Source organism: Enoplosus armatus, chromosome 3 (genome assembly GCF_043641665.1).
Source record: "Enoplosus armatus isolate fEnoArm2 chromosome 3, fEnoArm2.hap1, whole genome shotgun sequence".
NCBI classification, from domain to species: Eukaryota; Metazoa; Chordata; class Actinopteri; order Centrarchiformes; family Enoplosidae; genus Enoplosus; species Enoplosus armatus.
This window is the reverse complement of record NC_092182.1, coordinates 16,348,447-16,368,009: the sequence shown is the minus strand read 5'-3', so window position 1 is coordinate 16,368,009 and position 19,563 is coordinate 16,348,447. Positions and strand designations below refer to the sequence as shown.

Genomic DNA, 19,563 nt, shown 5'->3' with positions numbered 1-19,563 from the left:
TTTTTGTCCCCCTGCTCGTCTTTTTTTCAACTTTTTCATTAATTTCCATGTGTCTTGATGTTTGTTGGTTAGTTTTTAGTGCCCTCCAGTGGTCATAACAGATATAAGACCAAAAAAAAGGTTAATTCGAAGCTGTACAGTTCGTCCAATGTTGTTGCATCTGAACAGCTAAGAATAAATAAGAGCAAGGAAACAGTAGCACAAAGTGTAAATTCATTGCTAATGTATGAGTGAGGGGAGGTGAATCAATGTGAAGTAAATTGATGAGCCTTTCAGATAACTTTTCTCACAATCTTAGTTGTATTATACAGATATCTAAGTGTATTAGAGTGACATTTAAGTGGAATAAATAGATTATTCTTACATTAATAATTGTGTGCTATCCTCAAAATGTTTCCCAAATGTAATTGAATTTCAACTGTTGAACGTTATATCATGGTTACAATAGTTAAAAAAAAAAATCACATGTATCAAGTTTGAAATGGTCTGATGTGTAAAATTAAAATTAATTTTCTTAAAAAAAAATCAAACGAAGTAAAACAAATTTGAATTGGGGAATATCAGAACCTATCTATCTATCTATCTATATTATTTTACAAATATATTTTCTGGATTATGTATAGCTTTAGTGAATGTAGGAACAACACTTTATTCCCCTGACAGTTTGCCCTCTGGACTTTGCTCTACGCTTAAGATTAACAATGCTAGTAAAATACATGTTTTTATCGATAGAATAAGTATTCAGATCCTTCATTTATAAATAAAAGTAGTTCACTAGAAAAATGTTACTTAGGCCAAAGCACAACAGTATTTGAGTGATGCATAATTACACTTTATATTATTAGATTATCAGTGCTGATGCATTAATGTGCAAATAGCATTTTACTGTTGTAGTTGGTCAAAGTGGAGCTAAATTTAACTTTTATAAACTGCTGGGTAGTTTAATTTGTGGAATTGTAGTATAATGTGTGTAGTTAAGTATAAACGTGTATAAAACATAAAATGGAAATACCTTCCCTAAGTCTACAAGTACCTCAGATATGTACTTAAGTACGCTTCCTGACCATTAATGTACTGTGATGTACTTTGTTACCTTCCTCCACTGCATGTTTCTACTGTTTCAGGTTGACCTTCATTAGTAAATATATAAATATCCAGTATATTCTACATCGTCTCCTTTTTAATTTACATGTTCACAAAGTTTCTAAAGAAAGACAAAAATGCTGATCGGCAAGGCTTAAGGGTTTGAAGTACTTAAGTTTATTTTTATATTTCCAATATCAAGCTATATTTTCCTAAGCTCCACCCTCCCGTCGGTTCAGAGGGATTTTTTTTTCTTTTTTTAATGTGCAGCTGCCATGTAGCAGAGGGAGGAACAGCTGGCTGCGGGAAGAGCCAGCCCGGGGAGTCAGTCACATTCCTGGCTGGGATTCAATGACTGAACCAGACACAAACAAACAGAGAGGGCGAGAGAGGGAGAGAGAGAGGGAGAGAGAGAGAGAGAGAGAGAGAGAGAGACTCACACATTGAGTGAGTGGGGAGACAGACTGAGAGTACGCCAGACGGAGCAGACGAGGCATATTTCGAGCGCACATTAGGAGTGCGTAAAACCGCAGGAGCGCATAGAAACACAGTACCCGGTGATTGTGCGTTGGATAATACGAGTTTTGAGTCAAGGAGTTGTCGACTTTAATTGCGTCTGCTTACAGGAACAGCCCCTGTGAATTCAGCCGCCGTCAGTTTTCTGAATGGACGCGCTGGGAAGCTTCTCCGGTGACATGGAAATGCGCGTTATTGAGCTTGTAGCCGGATGCTGAAGGCGCCCGATCCAATAAGTCAATTTCAGCTTTCATTTTGAGTTTTGAAATCTCTTTTCCAGCCGGCTACAACATGGAGGGCACGAGCTTTCAGCCCCATCCCGGACTTCAGCAAACTCTGAAGCAGTTTCATCTGAGTTCCATGCGCTCTCTCGGCGGACCGGCGGCGTTCTCCGCTCGGTGGCACCAGGACTCACTCTTTGGTAAAGATGGAAAATCCGCCGAGATGATGCTCACCCTGCCGGCTCAGACACCTCCGGTAATGTCCGGTCCACTTTTCATCCCGTCCGACCGCTCCACTGAGAGGTGCGAGACGGTGCTGGAGCGGGAGCCCATCTCCTGCTTCGTGGTCGGCGGCGAGAAGCGTCTCTGCCTGCCGCAGATCCTCAACAGCGTCCTGAGAGATTTTTCCCTCCAGCAGATCAACTCGGTGTGCGACGACCTGCACATCTACTGCTCCAGGTGCACGGCGGACCAGCTGGAGATCCTCAAAGTGGTGGGTATCCTGCCCTTCTCGGCCCCGTCCTGCGGGCTGATCACTCAGACGGATGCTGAGCGCCTCTGCAACGCTCTCATCTACGGCGGTACTTACCCTCCTCACTGCAACAAGGAGTTGGGCTCCCTGGAGTTGGAGCGGACCGAGAAGAGCTTCAAAGTCTACCATGAATGTTTCGGCCGGTGTAAAGGCTTGTTTGTCCCTGAACTGTACACCGGCCCGAGCTCCGCCTGCATCCAGTGCATGGACTGCAGACTCATGTTCCCACCTCACAAGTTTGTGGTCCACAGTCACAAGAGACTGGAGAACCGGACAGTCCACTGGGGATTCGACTCCGCCAACTGGCGGGCTTATGTGCTCTTAGACCCGGACTACACCGGAAAAGAAGAGAAGAGTCTCCTGGAGCAGCTGCTTAAAGAGTTAAAAGGAAAATACGATCTGACTGGCAAGCGGTCCCGTATATCATGCAGAGTAAGTCTGTTCTGTTTCACCTTGTTATTAACCATCACTTATTGTCTCTGAGGTGTTTTGTTTGTATGTGTGGATATTTCAACAGCCTCTGGCCTTCTACAGCATCTGCATTCATTAGTGTTCATTTTTAGGGCCCTTCCTCCTCATTAGGCCTGCCTCTGTCTTCTTTGATTGATTATCTTTTCCAAGTGTTGCCAGTCTTATTAGCCCCCCCCCCCCCCCCCCCCCAACAGAGTTATAATGCAAACCACATGACACATCAGATTTTTCTGTGTCTGTCCCCTCTACTCCTGCACTGTGACACACCTCATATAAGAGCCTCACTCACCTCATATATCTGAGTGAGGTGACAGTGAAGCCTCTAACCATCAGCTGACACCCCTGAGCACCCCCCCATCCTCTAAAAGTCCCTGGTCCACCCCTCTCCAGGGTTACCCAAGGGCATCTGCATTATGATAAATGGTGTCCCGATGATATATTTTATTAGTGTGAGAGGGGAGATGGGGGCAGGGGAGCCTATTATGGTGCCATGAGGTGGGGAAGGGGATAAGAGTTTAATGAGGTTTGGGATATGGAAATGTGTGTGTGTGAGAGAGAGAGAAGGGGTTGTGGCTGGTCGGGATAAGATATGAGTGTGTGTGTGTGTGTGTGTGTGTGTGTGTGTGTGTGTGTCGCCGTCCAGGCTCCTTGCGTGGGTCAGAGATGTTTAGTATGGACAAAGGGCCAGGAGACGAGGTGGCTGTTCCTTCGTCACAGAGCAGCTGTTGTGTGGGACTCTGCTAATGAGTGGACATCTCTGTATGCATCACCATGGTGCTGCTCCAGTCTGAGCAGCAGCCAGGAGATGTCTCACAGGGAAACCTCAGTGCTCGCTTTAGAAAATGCTCCTAAACTACAACGTTGTCGGCTTATAGAAACGTGACGACAGGAGGAAGGTTATCAGTGACAGAAAAGATGAGGTTATGATTTACATCTTTGTGTTCTGGTTCTCAATTTAGAAAAAAAGGTCCTAAGTGAAGCACACAGCTGATTTATATCATGTTTTCCCACAAGCTGGACACAGACTCCTGACAAAATCTTTGTACACTCTTGCACCTGTGGCTAATTTCTTCCCTGAACTGCACTCAGCAGGTCTTGATGTATCACCTGTGAGTTATACATTTTCTCAAAACGGTGAGTCCTGCGCTGACAGTCTTACAGTGTGTGTGATATACTCAGGGGCTGAGCATCACGGAGGGAGCGTGCATGGCGGAGGGGGGCAGTGCGTGTTTGCTGTGGTTCACTGTCAGTCGTGTCCCAGTTAGCAGACAGGCCTGGTCCTCGGGGAGCTGCACACCAGCGCTCTCCCATACATCAGCCTGACAGGCCAAGCTGCTGAAAGGCCGGACGGGGGCTCGCAGACCGCGCTTGGCTCGGCTTACCCATGAAACAAAAACTCAATGTTATCGGCCTGCCTCAGCCTCCCTATGATGTCAGAGTGTTTTATTAATAAGAGAGAGCCTCGAAGGTTGCCTCCTCTGCCTGTATCATCTGTCTAGACTCCCACCTCATCTACTGTACGTGGTGGTTGGTGCAGATAGCTGCTGAGGCCATTATTGCTGATGTAGCATGTGTTTTCTGTGGAATAGTTTTGAAAAGTGCAGTTTGCAGGAGAGATTCAAGTGTAATTAATAGTTATTCCAGTTGTTTTATTGACAGGTTATGAATGAAGAATGTGAAATACACATTTGTTTCAACATTTTTGCAGCCTTCTCACAAAAAGCAGAAACCGGATCAGAGGAGGGAATGATACCATTGTCAACCATTGTGTCTGCTTTGCATCAAATCCAACATTTGGTCATTTAGCCCTTTGCCTAATGTGCAGATGAGGGAAGATTGCCGAGAGGAGGCTGCAGACTCTCTTATTCAGAAGATGCAGGGTGTGTGTGTGTGTCTGTGTGTGTGAGCCAGGCCTTGACATGTGTTGTCAAAGGGCCGTAACCTCTGACCTTTCCCCAAAGACACTGACCCGGCCTTCCCCCATTCTTTTCACACCATCCAATCACATGCCCTCGTGTCCAGTCCACAGGCCAGATGGCTGTCTGATAAAGGACGGAGGGATATACAGTGGACAGTTAGCAAACATTACTCTCAACGGCAGCTTTCTTTATTCTCAACATTACCATTTTCTTTATTTCAGATCCTGTATGGTTGTTTTGCTGACACACTGCCAAAAAAATGTAAATTTCATGGAAACTTGAATCTTAAGTCCAATTCAAATGACTTGTTCCGTTGTGTTGAACCTTGCGTGTAATAATTCAAACGTTAACTTTTCTGATTAGCATGAAAATCTTCCAAGAAAGAGGATTTGAATTGCAAAAACTTTTCTTTCCCTTCAAAGTCAAATACTTTTGAGCATTAACTATATAAAAAAAGAATCCCTAAGAAGTGAGGGCGATGCGATATATCATCTGACTGAGCGGAGAGTAAACGGGGGTTCTGGAGGACCGTGTAGACCCTCCTTAATGGAATGGATATTAAAGCCATCCAACTGAGGCCAATTTATGCCATTTCTCATCCCATTGTTCTCCTCACTCGATGAAATTAGCCTCAAACCTGCAGCAAACCAAGTGTGCGTCGATGGGTAAAGGGCTGTGTGTTGTCAGGTATTAGCTGTTATTAAAAGTGAATGAATGAATGAAAAATACCTCTTTCTCTATCAGGTAACTGTGTGTTTGTCTGCACTTGTATGTGGGTGTCTTTATGCATGGCGAGTATGCGAGCGTGTTTGCATGTTTACAGGCGAGTGTAATGACTGGATCAGCTGTGCGGGGCCAGATTAAAATGAGCTCTCTGCCGGCTCATTTCCATTCCCATCTGTCTGCTGACCTCTGGGAAGCCCTGAAAGCTGACATGGTGCATCTCTTTGGTCCTTGATGGGCCTGTCTGCCCAGCGTTGACCCAGTCAGCCATAAGACCCAGCCCAGACACATTGCTCACTGACTCAGTCGCATTTGGTTCAGATTTTGCCTATTTCTAAATCTCACTCCTGGTGCAGCAAAGTCATGTTTTTGGTAGTTTGTTGCTTATCCTCTTGGAAACATTATTCTTTTGAGAGCAGTCGCCTGACTCCCAACCCCCATCAATGCCCAACTCCCCACTGACCAGCCCCCCCTCAGAGGACCATCACCTCGTCTTTGCAGTGACTGCTGGCCGGAGCGTTTTGGCCAAAGCAGGGACGGGGTGTCAAGGCAAAGGGGTCTCAGGAGCTCCCAGGGGTTGTGGCCTCCATTCTGGCAGGGGTGACCCCATGTTAAAAGGGTGTCAGCTGGGGTTCTGTCATGGGTGATGTGTGCTAAAGACCTGCCGCCTCCTTTGTTTGAGGGCCGGGCTTTCAGAGGCTGTGAAGTGCAGCCATTTCTCTTTGTTAGCTCCTTGTTTCTTTAGGTGTTGTGTAGATAGGTCTGTAACCTCCAGCCTCTCCCAGGGTGGGAAATCCACGCTTGTGGGTTTGTCACTGGTTTCCTGGTTCTGTCAAAGACAGATTGGAGCCTGTAGTGGTGTCTGCATGTCTGATAGCGATAGCGCCGGGTGATAGTTCAATATTATTGCTGATCGACTTTCAGCAGATTTAAGTCAAATGATCTTATCATGACCTTCTCCCACAAATATCTGGTGTTCACTTCAGTGATTCTGGGCAAGATGTAATTCAAATCTAACAAAATTACTTGTTGTAATTTTTGTTCAAATTCAAAATGATTATTTTGTATGTGATTTTAAATACATTTGGAATCATGCTGTATATGCTATATATCAACATTGGAAAATATTCATTAATATTGTGAAAATTATTTTTCCATATTATGTTTTTGTTTAGAAATGTTTAAACAGAGCTGGTCATTATTGACTAAATCAATATATCACAATACTTTTGACCAAGTTCCTTTGTAATATATATATATATATATACATTTTCTATGTAAAATCTGTGGTCTTGTTATTGCAGTGGAGTAAAAAAAAGTGCAATATTTCCCTCTGAAATGTACTATAGGTATAATAGAAATACTCAAGTAAAGTACAAGTACCTCGAAATTGTACTCAAGTACAGTACTAATGTACTTACATTGCACTGTGATTTGTTTGGGATGAATGTTGTCGCTTTAAGAAGATATTGACAAACAACATTTATGATAAATGTTTGTGTGTGTGTGTGTGTGTGTGTGTGTGCAGTTCTGTGTGTGAGTTAAATTAGATTATAAAAAAAGCCTCCAAAAAAGTGGGTTTTTAGAGGCAAGAGGATACTGATGTAGAGGAAAGATGTTGCGACTATTTAAACTGAAAATGACAGCATTTCTGGAACATCGGACAATATCTAGCCTCATGTATTGCAATATCAGTATTATGCCAATATACTGTATTGCCCGGCTCTATTTCTGATCATCTCATGGGGACGGTGTTTTTCTCCATTCCTCTCTAAACCTCGATGACACGGCACAGTGCTAATGTGTGAAAGACTTCTTGTATAACTCGTGGAGTGAGGGAGGAGGATGATTAGTGTTGATCAGTGATGATGAGATGAGGGAGGAGATGAGCACTGGCTGTGACTGCAGTCGACAAGCCAGCCAGCCAGTCAGTCAGTTGGTCGGTCCGTTAGTGGCAGAACAGATGCCTGTATTGGGTTAGTGTTATTCCACAATCATCATCAATTCCTCCTCGATCACCTCCTGATTTCCAGCTCTGTGATTAAGAGTCAGGCCCATCTGGTGCAGAGACAGGAAATCCTGGAGTCTGCATCTGCTGCTGGCTGAGCTACTAAGCTGCTGCAGTCGAGGGGGGGGGGGGGGGGGGGGGGGGGGGTTAAACTCTGATAATCCTACATAACCCCTGGAATGCAGAGACCACAGCGCACATCAAAACTGTCATCTTCTCTGGACAGCGTCTTCAGGAAACACAGACAGACTCAGACAGGCTGAATGTCAGCCATGGACGCTCTCCTCCTCCTTCTCTGGCTCACTCAAAGCATCCTCACAATTTATAACCAGTCCCCCTGGAATGTTGTAATTAGAGCATGAATTAGCTATACTGCAGAGAGTATGTTACATGGAGAAACCAACAGTGCAATTGCACATATCAATTCAAGTGTTTTTCTGATGAGACTTTAGAGGCAAGAGACATGAGCAGGATTGCAATATTTATCCCCTTAAATTTTCTCTCTGTCTCTCCTTAATGACCTGCAGCTCTAAGCTGCATAACTGTTAGACTACATTGGAGATGTGCTAATGGAGCTCCAGCCAGAGCAGAAGTAGGCCCTGCTGGTGCCATATGACAAATCGGCATGCTGCTCTCGCCTACAATCCGCCCACCGACCACCTCCAAAGCTATCATAAGGATTAGCTCACGCAGCTAAACCAAACAGACTGCTCAGTGTTCAGACAGCATTTGGTCCAGATCTTGTTCGTGCCTCCTGTTTTGATGGCTCGCAGATCACAATCGGGGCCGCTATCGGCTCACTTGCAACTGGTGCCGTGTCAAGTCGCCGCACGGTGTGCATGTGCGGCTGCGGGGAAACGGAGAGAATGAATGTTTTAGGGATTTACACGACTAGCTTGCTCTTTGGGATATGCATAATTAAACATTTTGGATTAGGATGGTTTAGATTAACTTTGAATTCTCTGCTGAGTTCAGGAGACAGCGAAGCAGAGGAGACACAGAGGGGTGTGTGAATTCACTTTTTGTCTTCGTCTGCTGGTGACATAAAAGATCAGAGCTCAATTCTGGAGAAATAGTTTGCGCCACAGACCTGTTTTTGTGTATGTGTGCGTGCGTGTGTGGGAAGGTGTGTATCTCAACATTTAGAGGCCTCTGTCAGACTCCACACACTCTCAGAAAGGACTCGTCCTCAGTTGGAGTCTGCTCCGTACGCCTGTGATTGGAGGGCGGCTGTGGTTGCTAAGCAGAGCTGCTCTTCCTGTGCTAAATAAGAACTTCGTGCTCTCTGGCTGGTGGGCTCAAAGAAGCGTGCCAGAACACACACACACACACACACACACACACACACACATATATGTACGCACAGACCTCACAGTGCATAGACCTCTTACAGTACAGAGACCTCACCCTCCTCCATTCACTGCCCATCCTCTTTCATTGTGACCTCCACGCTGTGACTTGATGAGTCTCTTCTCCTCCTCCTCCTCCTCCTCCTCCTCCTCCTCCTTCTGCTGCTGCTGCTTCTGCTGCTGCTTTCCTTTCTCCAACTCCTCCTCCTCCACTCTGTATCACACACAGACACACACTTCTCCCACAGGTCAGCACTGTATAAAACTCCCCTCTCCATCTCTGAGACCTCCTTGTCTGACACCTCCTCTGCCCCACCACCATCCCTCACCTCCTCCATTTTACACCTCCTCGACCCTGTAAGACACACACACGCGCACACACACACACACACACACACACACACACACACACACACACACAGGCTCTCCTCCACTGAGATCTCCTACTGCACTCCCCCTCACACTGCATTATACTTAGATCTCCACCTCCACTGTAGTGAGCACATGCTGTATCAGTCTGTATTCAGACTGGCCTACATACGCCACACATGTATCACTGTGCTGTTCCAGGGGTGTGAGGGCTGATTGTCTCATTTTGAAGAGATGAAAACTCGCCATCTATCTGTGTCTTTGAGGATAGATAGATAGATAGATAGATAGATAGATAGATAGATAGATAGATAGATAGATAGACAGACATGAAGAGGTAGTGCTACTTTGTCAGGATGACCTCATAACCATCTGCTATCTCCTTCTCTGGGGTAATTTTCAAGAGCCCGCTAAATGAACGAATGAGTGGGATCCACATTTTCGGCTCTCTCCCATTTTGCTGTGTGCCATTACCAACGCCTATCATCTCATGTATCTGCTGCGCCGCCAGGGCATTGCATCTCAAAATCTGATCTGAGAGCACTGTATCTTCTCTCTCTGACGGTCTGCACGTACCGTGGAGCAGCTCATGAGCTGACCCTCCAAACACGGTTTATTTCTCTTAGCTGTAGTTTCGCAGGGGTCAGAGCTTTGGGTTGTATAGCAGAACAATCATTCAGCGTTGGTGAAAAGCTCCAAGCCCCTGTGTGCTCTTCAGACCAGCTCGACATGCTTTCTCGCAGAGACGGAGCAATGCAGCATTGTCAGCAGGCACCCGTATCAAATGAATTCAGCACAGCTGTCCTAGCTGACTCTATTGCAGTGAGGGGGGACAGTTATTTATTCAGTATTACAGTCACCCTAGGAGCCGTCATGGTCACTCTCTGCCACAGCATCATGTGGTCAGGTGGACCTTTTCCCCTCTTTGACCTTGTTAGTTTTGTTTATTACATCACTGAAAAGCAGAATGAACTGAATCTCTGCAAACGCATCCCACTTTTGTTTCTCTAAGTGTTAGCTGACTGCCCCACCTTGCTCTCTCTTACTGTCTGCCTCAGTATAGCAGGGTCCACATTCATAAAGAGTGGAGTACAGATGGGCCACAGTTGCCCCCCCCCCTGCGTACTCCCCCCTTTTTGCAGGTGTCTAATAGTTGCAGGGTTGCCCAGTACAGCGCTCTCTGTGCCGGCTGCCCAGCAGGGACGCCTGCCTCCCTTGTGCTGGTGGCGTTGACAAGCGCCTGGCTTTATTTCCAGCCAGCCGACGAGTGCAGACACCGACAGCCATGGCCTGAAATAGAGCAAGCCCACCCTTTATCCTATAATGAGGGGGCTATTATAAGCCTTGTGTCTTAAGCAGCGTATGGCCGGCGTCAAGAGAAGAGCTAGTGCGCCCATCATCTTGAAAAACGTCAAGCTGCTTTTCAGATTATCATCAAAAACTAAACTCAACTCTCCTTTCGGCGCCAACAGCCTTAATCTGCTGCACAGAAGTATGTGTTTTGGTGCAAGGTCATGTGACTTGATCTGATGAGGCCCCTTACTCAAGAGAAAAATATGAAGATTGCATCCGAATCAGAAACTGTTTATTTATTTATGACATGTTTTGAACAGTAAAATATGGCCATAACACAAAACAAATGGATATTTTGGAGATAATCAATTCACTTGTGACCTTGTATCAGTTGAATGTGTTGAATCAAATGCAAAGTTGATAGTCTGGTCGGGGCATCTGTCCCATATGGAATGTATTAATTATTCCAGAGGTAATAGCAGGGCATTGTTGGCGCCCTCATCGTCACAAAGACGCCCATCTCTGCATGTCCATATTTAATTCACCCCTTTCAGTTGCTGAACTGTACAGGCTGCTGATATAATGAGTCCCTCCAAAGAGATTAGTCGCCCTATCATCAACGCAGCTCCCTAATTTCTCTGCCTTTGTTGTGGTGCAGGCTGCACTAAATGGGATAAAGGGGCTTGGCCGGACACAGTGGGAGGAAGTGGCTTTTGTGTTGCTAGCAGGTGCAGTGGAATGACAGTTTTGGGATGTATGCGTGTATGTGTACATGCATGACCGCATGTATGTGTGTGTGCGTGCAGTTCTGTGTCTGGCCAGGCCAGCAGGGCATGTGCTCCCCCGAGTGCCGCTGAGATACACCAGGAACCTCTGGAGCTCGACTTGAACCCTCAATCACAGGGTTCCTCAGGGGTTTGCAGTAAATTCTTCAGGCGAATGGTTTTCTCTCCCCTTCTTCCTCCTCCTCTTTCTCTCTCCCTTTTTCTGCTCACATCTGGTGAACAGGGCTAGCACCCCTGTCATCTTTTACTGCGTTGAGGTCATTTCCACCCTATCGCTAAAGTGGAAACACATGATGTGCAGGGTTCGGCCTTAATGGGGTGGGGCTGGCATGGACCAGCACTGACACAGCTTTACAGCCAAGAGCTGCCAAAACAGCCTCTCTGTGGAATGCCTTCGACTTCGAAATTAAAGACATTTGGGGTAAATAATGTTAGAATACATATACTTACCCGTAAGATACGTAGCTACTATAATTAGTTGCTTTTTTAAACATGTAGGATGTTTACGTGTTTTTTGTGTAATGCATGGTTTTATATGTTTTCTGTAACAACATGGAGCAGCAAAGCAGAGCTGAACATGTCATGCACAAAAATGGCCAAGCATTGTTTGGACTTACGATAACGATATTAAATGTATAATGAAAACCAACTCTGGAAAGACATGTTTCTCCTTTTGTAGTTTTTCTACCTCCGTTCCAAGTTTTATTTTTAATGTAAAATTCCTCCCTTCACACGTTTTTTCCCCTCTTAATCTCATTATTGATTCCAACTGGTGAGCTGGAGAGTCAGGTATAGACTTTGGCAGACGCTCTGGATAAAGGGTGTGTCCTCAAGTTTAATTGGGATTCTCCTTTAGTAATAATGTGGATTTCCTCAATTCTGTGCCCTACTGCGCCATTCTTCTTCAAATACTTCACACCACAGCTCACAGTGTTTGTCATTCTCAGGAATCTGAGCTTGTGTCATTTGTGAAAACTCAGCTCTGCCATCTGACACATTTTAGTTGATTTTTTGACAGTGCATTATTAGTATCCGCTTTGTATGAATTCATTTTTCTGTCACGTTGACTACTTTTTATGGTAACAGCGAAATGTATTTTTTTCAAGCCATCTACCAGTCTTTTTTTGCTGTAATGTAATGAATTCACTGTTCTGTTTGCAATGACTTAAATTTTGAGGCTCTTAGATAATTTATTGCTAAAGTATCTCAATGGAATCAACAGTTTTAATGGAGTTTTACTGTCTCACTACATGGATCCCAATGTGTCTCCAAGCAAATTCCAGTCACACTGTGGTTTCCATTTTGTGGTCGACAGAGCTGCAGTGTAAAAAGGGGTGGGCTGCAGTCAGTCAGTTACAGTCTGTGGGTAGTCTACAGGCAGAGTGGCTGTTAGCAGCAGCTGCATGGATTTTTATGCCTTCGCGCGGGCGATAGACGACGGCGATAGACGTGGCCGGAGGCTTTATGTTTTGGGGTTGTCCATCTGTACGTACGTATGGACCCGTCCCATTCTCATATACGGGATATCTCAGGAACGCCTTGAGGGAATTTCTTCAAATTTGGCACAAACGTCCACTTGGACTCAAGGATGAACTGATCAGAATTTGGTGGTCAAAGATCAAAGGTCAAGGTCACTTTGACCTCATAAAACACGTTTTTGGCCATAACTAGACCATATTTCACAGTTGGTCAGACACTGAATAGGTGACACTTTTGACTCAAAGGTCAAGGTCAGTGTAACATAACTCAACAATTGATGCTGTAATTATGACAACATTTCACTGTGACATCATAATGGCATTATTCATGAGCATAACTCAGGAATAGGAGGGAAGATTGTGACCAGATTTCACAGCTTGTCGGGCATTGACTAGGTGACATTTTTGACTCAAACGTCAAAGGTCGTTGTGACCTCAAAATAAGTTTTTTGCCATAATTTAAGAATGATTCAGACATTCACACACATGTTGACTGGGACGACTCAATGAGTAAACAATAACTTGCACAGTATTGTGTATTGAACATTCTGAATTTCAAGCGTCATCAGAATCACGTGACTGCAAACAACGTGTTGGAGTGCGCCTGGCTAATTCTGATCCTGTGAGTGATGGAGTGAGTTTCACCTACAGCTCATAGAAAATGCCAGGAGAAAACAAAAGCGCCACATTTTGTGTAGCTATGCTCTATAAGAATCCATCTTTACATAGTAATCAAGTACATGTGTACCTGTTTACCCAGTACATCTATGATAATCCTACATTAATCAGGTCAACAATGTATATTCACTGGAATCATACATATATAATCATCAATAAAGAGATAACTTCCATTTAGTTAAGAAATGCACTTCATACCTTTTATTCAATTACTTCCAAGTATCCACTACATATGTTATATGAGTCTGGACAGACATAGATGTAAACTGCAACTTGACTGGTTGGCGGAGGCAACCAGCAGGGCGGTAATTCTAGTTATTCCTGCTGTCCAACAGGACTCCATCATAGACTGCAGCAGCACTCGTTATTGAGGGCATACACTCCTGTGCTGCATGCCTCTGTCCTCATTACCTCTGCAGCAGCTTAGCTCTCTGCCTTTGTTCTCTCTCTTGGCTTGAAACAGGAGAATACGGAGAGAAGTGCTGAGGCTGCAGTTAGCTCGGCTGCCCACAACTTCTGCCGCACAGGAAAAAACATAGCACAGACAACCACCACCCCCCTAAGCCCTCTTGTCTACATATTTCCAACAAAGCCAACGCACAGGGGATGCTCTGGTTTGATTCATCTTCCTGACTTGGACATTCTGTTGTCCTTTATTCCCCTGGCTGCTTGTGTCGCTTGTTTGACTTAAAGATTTCCCTCTAAAGTGTATTTGTGTGCTGGCCTACTGACCAAATGCCCTCATGGCCAACCTGCTGTGTGAAAGGTCCCATAGACTTGTTCCTCAGAGGCGTTAAACAGCAGCCGTGCAGAGTGGCTGGAGGGACAGTAAACTTTTATCACACTAATAACCCACAGTCACAGCTACCTTAATGACTTAGGCAGCCATGCCAGGGGTTGCCTGGAGGTCAGGTTGAATTGCAGGACATAAATGGTAGATTCCAACTGGTAGAACAAATAAAGGAAGAAGAAAAAGGGGGGGTATCTGAGGTGAGCAGAGGGGGAAGAATGTTGTTATTGGAAGAGCAGATAATCACTTAAATTGATTTGCAGTAAAGGGAAGCCATTGATTCGACTGCTCTTTTATAACAAGGCGATCTTTGGCCTTTTAACCCTCTTTCCCACCCAACTCTGCACGCTCACAAACCTTGGAATCAGTCCGAGCATGCCGTCAAAGGGCACAACTCCTACACAAGTGACAAGTGAGTGAAAAGATTTGAGTTTGCCCAGCACTCTGTGAAAACATCGCTCAGAGAGGCAGTAGAAGAAGGAGTGTGAGAGAGATTTGTTAATGGAGTTCAAATCTAAACTTTTTCTAAGATCCCTCTCCCTCTGGCTGAGGTGGACGCGTCTTGAGAGTGTTTGTTTTAGGTGAAGTCAGTGCTGGAACAGTATGTTGTGAACCGCAGGCCAGACTGTGGTTCTGCGGTTCAGCTTCGACCTGAATGCAGACTGCTCTGTTTGTTTTGCTTCTCCGTTTCTCAGGGAGAAATTTAGACGCTGCCAAAGTCCTGCGCTCACACCCAAGGCACGCAAATAAAACCCCTTCACACAGGGAAAAAAATATGTACCTGGGTGTAGTCGCTACATCTGGACCTCACCACCACCCCAGAGCAGGGGTACACGTCTATTGGTGTCTCTGCTGTCCTACTCTCATCTTGTAAAAGGGCTCTTTGGGAGATGAGATGGTATTTGATTGTTTCAGTGGCAGGATGTTTGTGTGTTTTGTTCCAAGCCTTTTCATAAATAGCAGTTTTTATGTTGCTGAGGTCAACTGGTTTTACTAGACTAGAGAGGCAAGTCCAGAGGCAAGGAGGCCTCCCCACCATCTGGCAGCCATAAAAGGGGGAGCAGGAGGTTTTTAGTGGAGGTTTATGGGATGGTAGGGTGAGACATTGAGGGGAGGAGAGAGACAGAGTGGATGGTGGACTCTGGTTGCCCCCGAGCTGCAAAGCTTCCTCTGCAGTCTGAATGACAGGTCAGAAGTTCATTGCCTTCTTTTTCATCCTGCATCTGCCTTGTAAGGTGAAGGAGGTGACGGTCGGTTCAGAGTTCGAGGGCAAAGGAGAGGACGTCACCGTGAAGCTGTTGTCACTGCTGTGAATAAAGATATATTCTGGGCAAGAGATCTTTTGTTTTGATTTAATGAGCTTGCTGTATTTTAAAAGCGTTTCAGTCGCTCGGCGAGTTTGTGTCCCCTTGTTGTTGCCTTGCCGTCAGCTTGTTATGCTATGCAGAAGATCAGACCTGAGTCCCACAGATGGTGCAGAATTATGTGGCTGCATAAACACTGGTGATTCAATGGCTTGGTGTTGTTTGGGTATGCGTCACCCTCTCAAAGCTCCCAGCACACCACAGAGTAACGAACAGTAAGTTGTTTTGTACGACTACAGATCCAGACTCTCTTTTTGTCCAGAAACAGCCTTATTGTCAGGTGGTGGCTTTATTTTGTTTGCACATCTGACTTTAAGTGGGAATAACAACAATATTGCTATGAATCTATGAAAATACTGGACTTTAAGATTCTCATGGAGGTTCTGGTGATGAAGACACTCCTGAGAGTCTCAGTTATGTTCTGCTGGAAGATTTCTTTCCCAGTTTTAAGAGCCGGAGCTGGAGCTGTCTGGTCCATCTGAAGCTGGATGCTCAGCCTTATAGGTTTTCCAGAATGGGGTTATCATTGCTAAGGACTGTGCTGCTTTGCTGACTCTGGCACTGATACCTCCCATAGAGATTTCATCTTTTGTTATGCTGCAACTGAGATGTGTTAACCCTTTAGCCCCTTCAAGATGTGTAGGTAATAGAAGCTTATGGAGCTCTCTATTAACCACGTTAACCTCCCATGTCATTGTATGCCCTTATATTTGTTGTGTAACATTAAAAATAAGAGTAGAAGTCAATGTGTTTGTTATATAGATTAGTCATATTGACCTCTTTCTCTCGCCAGTCTGGGGTTTCATTTTTTTCGACCCTCTGCCACTTTGCACAGTTTGTATATGAAGAGAGGAAAAATGCTGACAGCAAAATAATGAGAGCGTGTTTGGCAGGCACGCCCTTGTAGGTTTCTGTGTCACTCAACTCTAATAAATTTTTAATCGTTTCCTTACTGTGGTATAGAACTCAACATGGCTCTGCTCAGTCACACGCTATTTAGGGGGGCTCGTGCTCTTTTCAGCTCGTAAAGGCGGAGGAATAGAAAGTGTAAGGTAGGAATTTTCACCCATTAAGACCCAAAAAAATCACTAACAAAGTGAAGCTCTGGCTCTTTTCTCACATCATTATGTAGAAAATGTATCAGCAACGTTTTACTCGGACAACCTTTAGGCTTCTTATTGTAGGTTGACTGGAACAAATTAAGCCAGCAGGAGCGATTGTTGAATTAAAACTGATGCTATGTGTCTCTATTAGAGCTGCAAAGGTTAGCTGATTAATCAATCAATTTAATCGCTTGATAGAAAATATATCGCTAATTATTTTGACAATCAATTAATCGTTGCTGCTTTTCCTCATCTAATATTAAAATAAACTGAATATTTTTGGGTTTGAGACAAATCACTTTGGGCTCCTGCCAATTGTAATGGAAATGTTTACATTTTTTTTGTATTATAGACCAAACAATGAATCGATTAACTGAAAATATACTCCGCAGATTAATCGACACCACATTGTAATCTTGTGTAACACCAGAGGCAATTCATGTAGCAGCACCTGCGTCATTTCAAAGTCTTTATTATTAAGTTTATTGGAGTGTCTCCAAAAATTATCATGACAATGGTACTAAATATACTTCCATTGCCAGGAACATTGATTGCACTTGACAAACTTTAAAGAAAGCATCAAAGGCACCTTCAAAGGCTGCCACAGTGAAAGAATCCAGCCAGAGATCCACTGAGAGCCTCTCAACATACTTCGGCCTGTTTTTGCGTCATGTCAGAGTCTCGAGCTTTAAGAAAAGGAGTGAAATAAAGCACAGGCCCTTGATTGAGAGGCTGGAAACGAGGGACTGTGCTCTTGCTTTAGCGGTTCCGTCCACTGCAGTGATTCAGGGGATAAAAATGTGGCCTGTGTCTCTTTAAGAGCGCTGGCCTGTCTGCAGAATGCATCAGTCCTGTGGAGCAGACACAGGCCAGCAGGAGGAGGGGGGTGAAGGGAGGAGCGTGGGGCTGTGCGGAGGGAGGAACAAGGACAGGAGGGAACAGCCGCAGTCTGGGCTTCCAGCCTCCTGGCTAGACTGCTGAAAGTTATTATTGAGTTCCTGTGTAGGGCCTCCCCTCCCTGCGGCATACTCCTCTGTGCTCACTACGAGGTGGACGGGGAGTGCTGGAGAGGCAAAGAGAAAAGTTGGCAGCCTCCCATGCCCCTTTGCAGTGACCTTATATGCAACAAATAAAGGATAATTTTGTTTGATTCCGTGTTTTTGCTAGGGTGAAGCCTCTGAAAGCCTCGTAAGACTGCGAGCAAACCACACACGCTAACAGCCTTACAGCTGCTCGACAGCAGCTGAAACTGCAGCCTAGCTCACTGTTGTCTTAAGTTACAGTTTAGCAGACATGTCCTGTTTTCTTAGGAATGGCCTTAACTAGTCAAGACAAGAAGGTTGACAGTACACCAATGAGAAAGCAGCGAACTGAATCCTCTCCTGGCGTGCTAAGTGATGAGTGTGATTCAAGGACAGGTGGTGGGAGGACGACCACTCCTTCAGTCAAGTAACTTTGTCATTACAGTAAATGACGGCCATGAATGAAAAAAAAATGACTTCTTAAAGCATGAATATTGGCATAAAGACTGACAGATTATTAACAGCTTCTCCAGAGTTTTATTCTTATTTCCAAGACGTGCTAGTTTGCACTATTTTTGGCATTTTCTCTGAGTAATTAGTCACTTGTAGGTTGTCTTGTGAGCATCCAACCTGCAGGTCTCAGAGATTTGCTGGGAAAGGCTACGGAGATTACATAGTTGCACACATCATGCCCTCCTCTCAGGCCTGTGCCTGCCTGCAGCACTAATCCCTGGCTTTCCTTCCCCTTTAGCGGCTACATGAGGGCCACAAAGCGCCTGCGTCCTTCCAGCTCAGCCCACCAAGAGAGAAACAGACTTTTACATAATGTTCTGTCCGGTGTATTTGTTCTAAACCTGCTGTTGCTTTGAGCGAAGTTCCCTCAGGTTAACAGTACACAGCTGCTGCCTGTCCTACTGTACTGAACTTGTCATGGCTCTGGCTCGCGAAAAAAGCCTAAAGCCATGCAGCACCTGAGGCTCGTCAGGTTTTCCTGCACATATCTTCTGCAGCGTGTCACATATGTGCCCTGATTAATCCCAGCATGTGTCTCCATTCATGGGCAGTGCGATCATTCGGCCTCTGTTTTAAAGACGTCTCAGGCAGGGTTTTGCAGGAAAGCTTGGGCGAGGGGGGAAAACCCTGGCGCTGGAATGGGTATTTTGTGGAGTTCTGTTTGTTGAGTCAGAGCTTAGTTGGGCTCTACTGTTATGTGGTTGCCATGGAGAAAAACACAGGCTCTTGTGCAATAAAATCATCCAGGAAAAGACATTTCCAAGAATTTTTCGGAGTCAAGAAACAGACGGCAAATTGCAGAATTCATGAGGTGCTGCGGTCCACCCGCCCCTCTCAGCCCTCCATTTTAGAGCGCTCGTATTCATTTTATGGAAGCTGAAAGGCTCGAGCCCTCTCACCCAATTACTTCTGTAAGCAGATATGTTTTCCTATGAACGGAGGAGGGAAACAAAACCAGTGTTTAAGGATGGAATGTGTGATCTTAGGAACGGATGTTGTGGGTGTTTTATCCCCTATTTCCCTTACAGACAATTCCTTGAACAAGTGGAAACAAGTGAAATGCTATTTGATCTCTGTCAAATATTACTGTGAACACATACTCGCACTGGGAGGCCCTCGCACATTTGAGTCAGATTTGAGTTTCTGTCAGAGAGAGAAGAACATTTTCAGAGGCAATAACTCTTGGTGCAGGTTTGAAAATGTGTTGACGGTTAATTGGTTGAACACTTATAAAACCCTCTGGGTTTCTTGTATTTCTCTTGGAGCTGTAATTCTCTTTAGTTACGTCAGGGCTCCTTATTGCTCTTTAATATGAGGTCTTTTATTCTTACAGTTTCCTGTCTATC

At 45.0% G+C, this 19,563-nt stretch overlaps 1 protein-coding gene across 1 annotated transcript in view; it reads left to right on the top strand.

Annotated features, from left to right (window-relative positions):
- The first annotated feature begins 1,740 nt into the window (after positions 1-1,740).
- skib (v-ski avian sarcoma viral oncogene homolog b) overlaps positions 1,741-19,563 on the top strand; it is a 32,014-nt gene continuing 14,191 nt past the window's right edge. Inside the window, exon 1 of the mRNA XM_070902817.1 lies at positions 1,741-2,784. Within this exon, the coding sequence (XP_070758918.1) occupies positions 1,891-2,784 (894 nt within the window). The 5' untranslated portion in view covers positions 1,741-1,890. The remainder of the gene's footprint in view (positions 2,785-19,563) is intronic.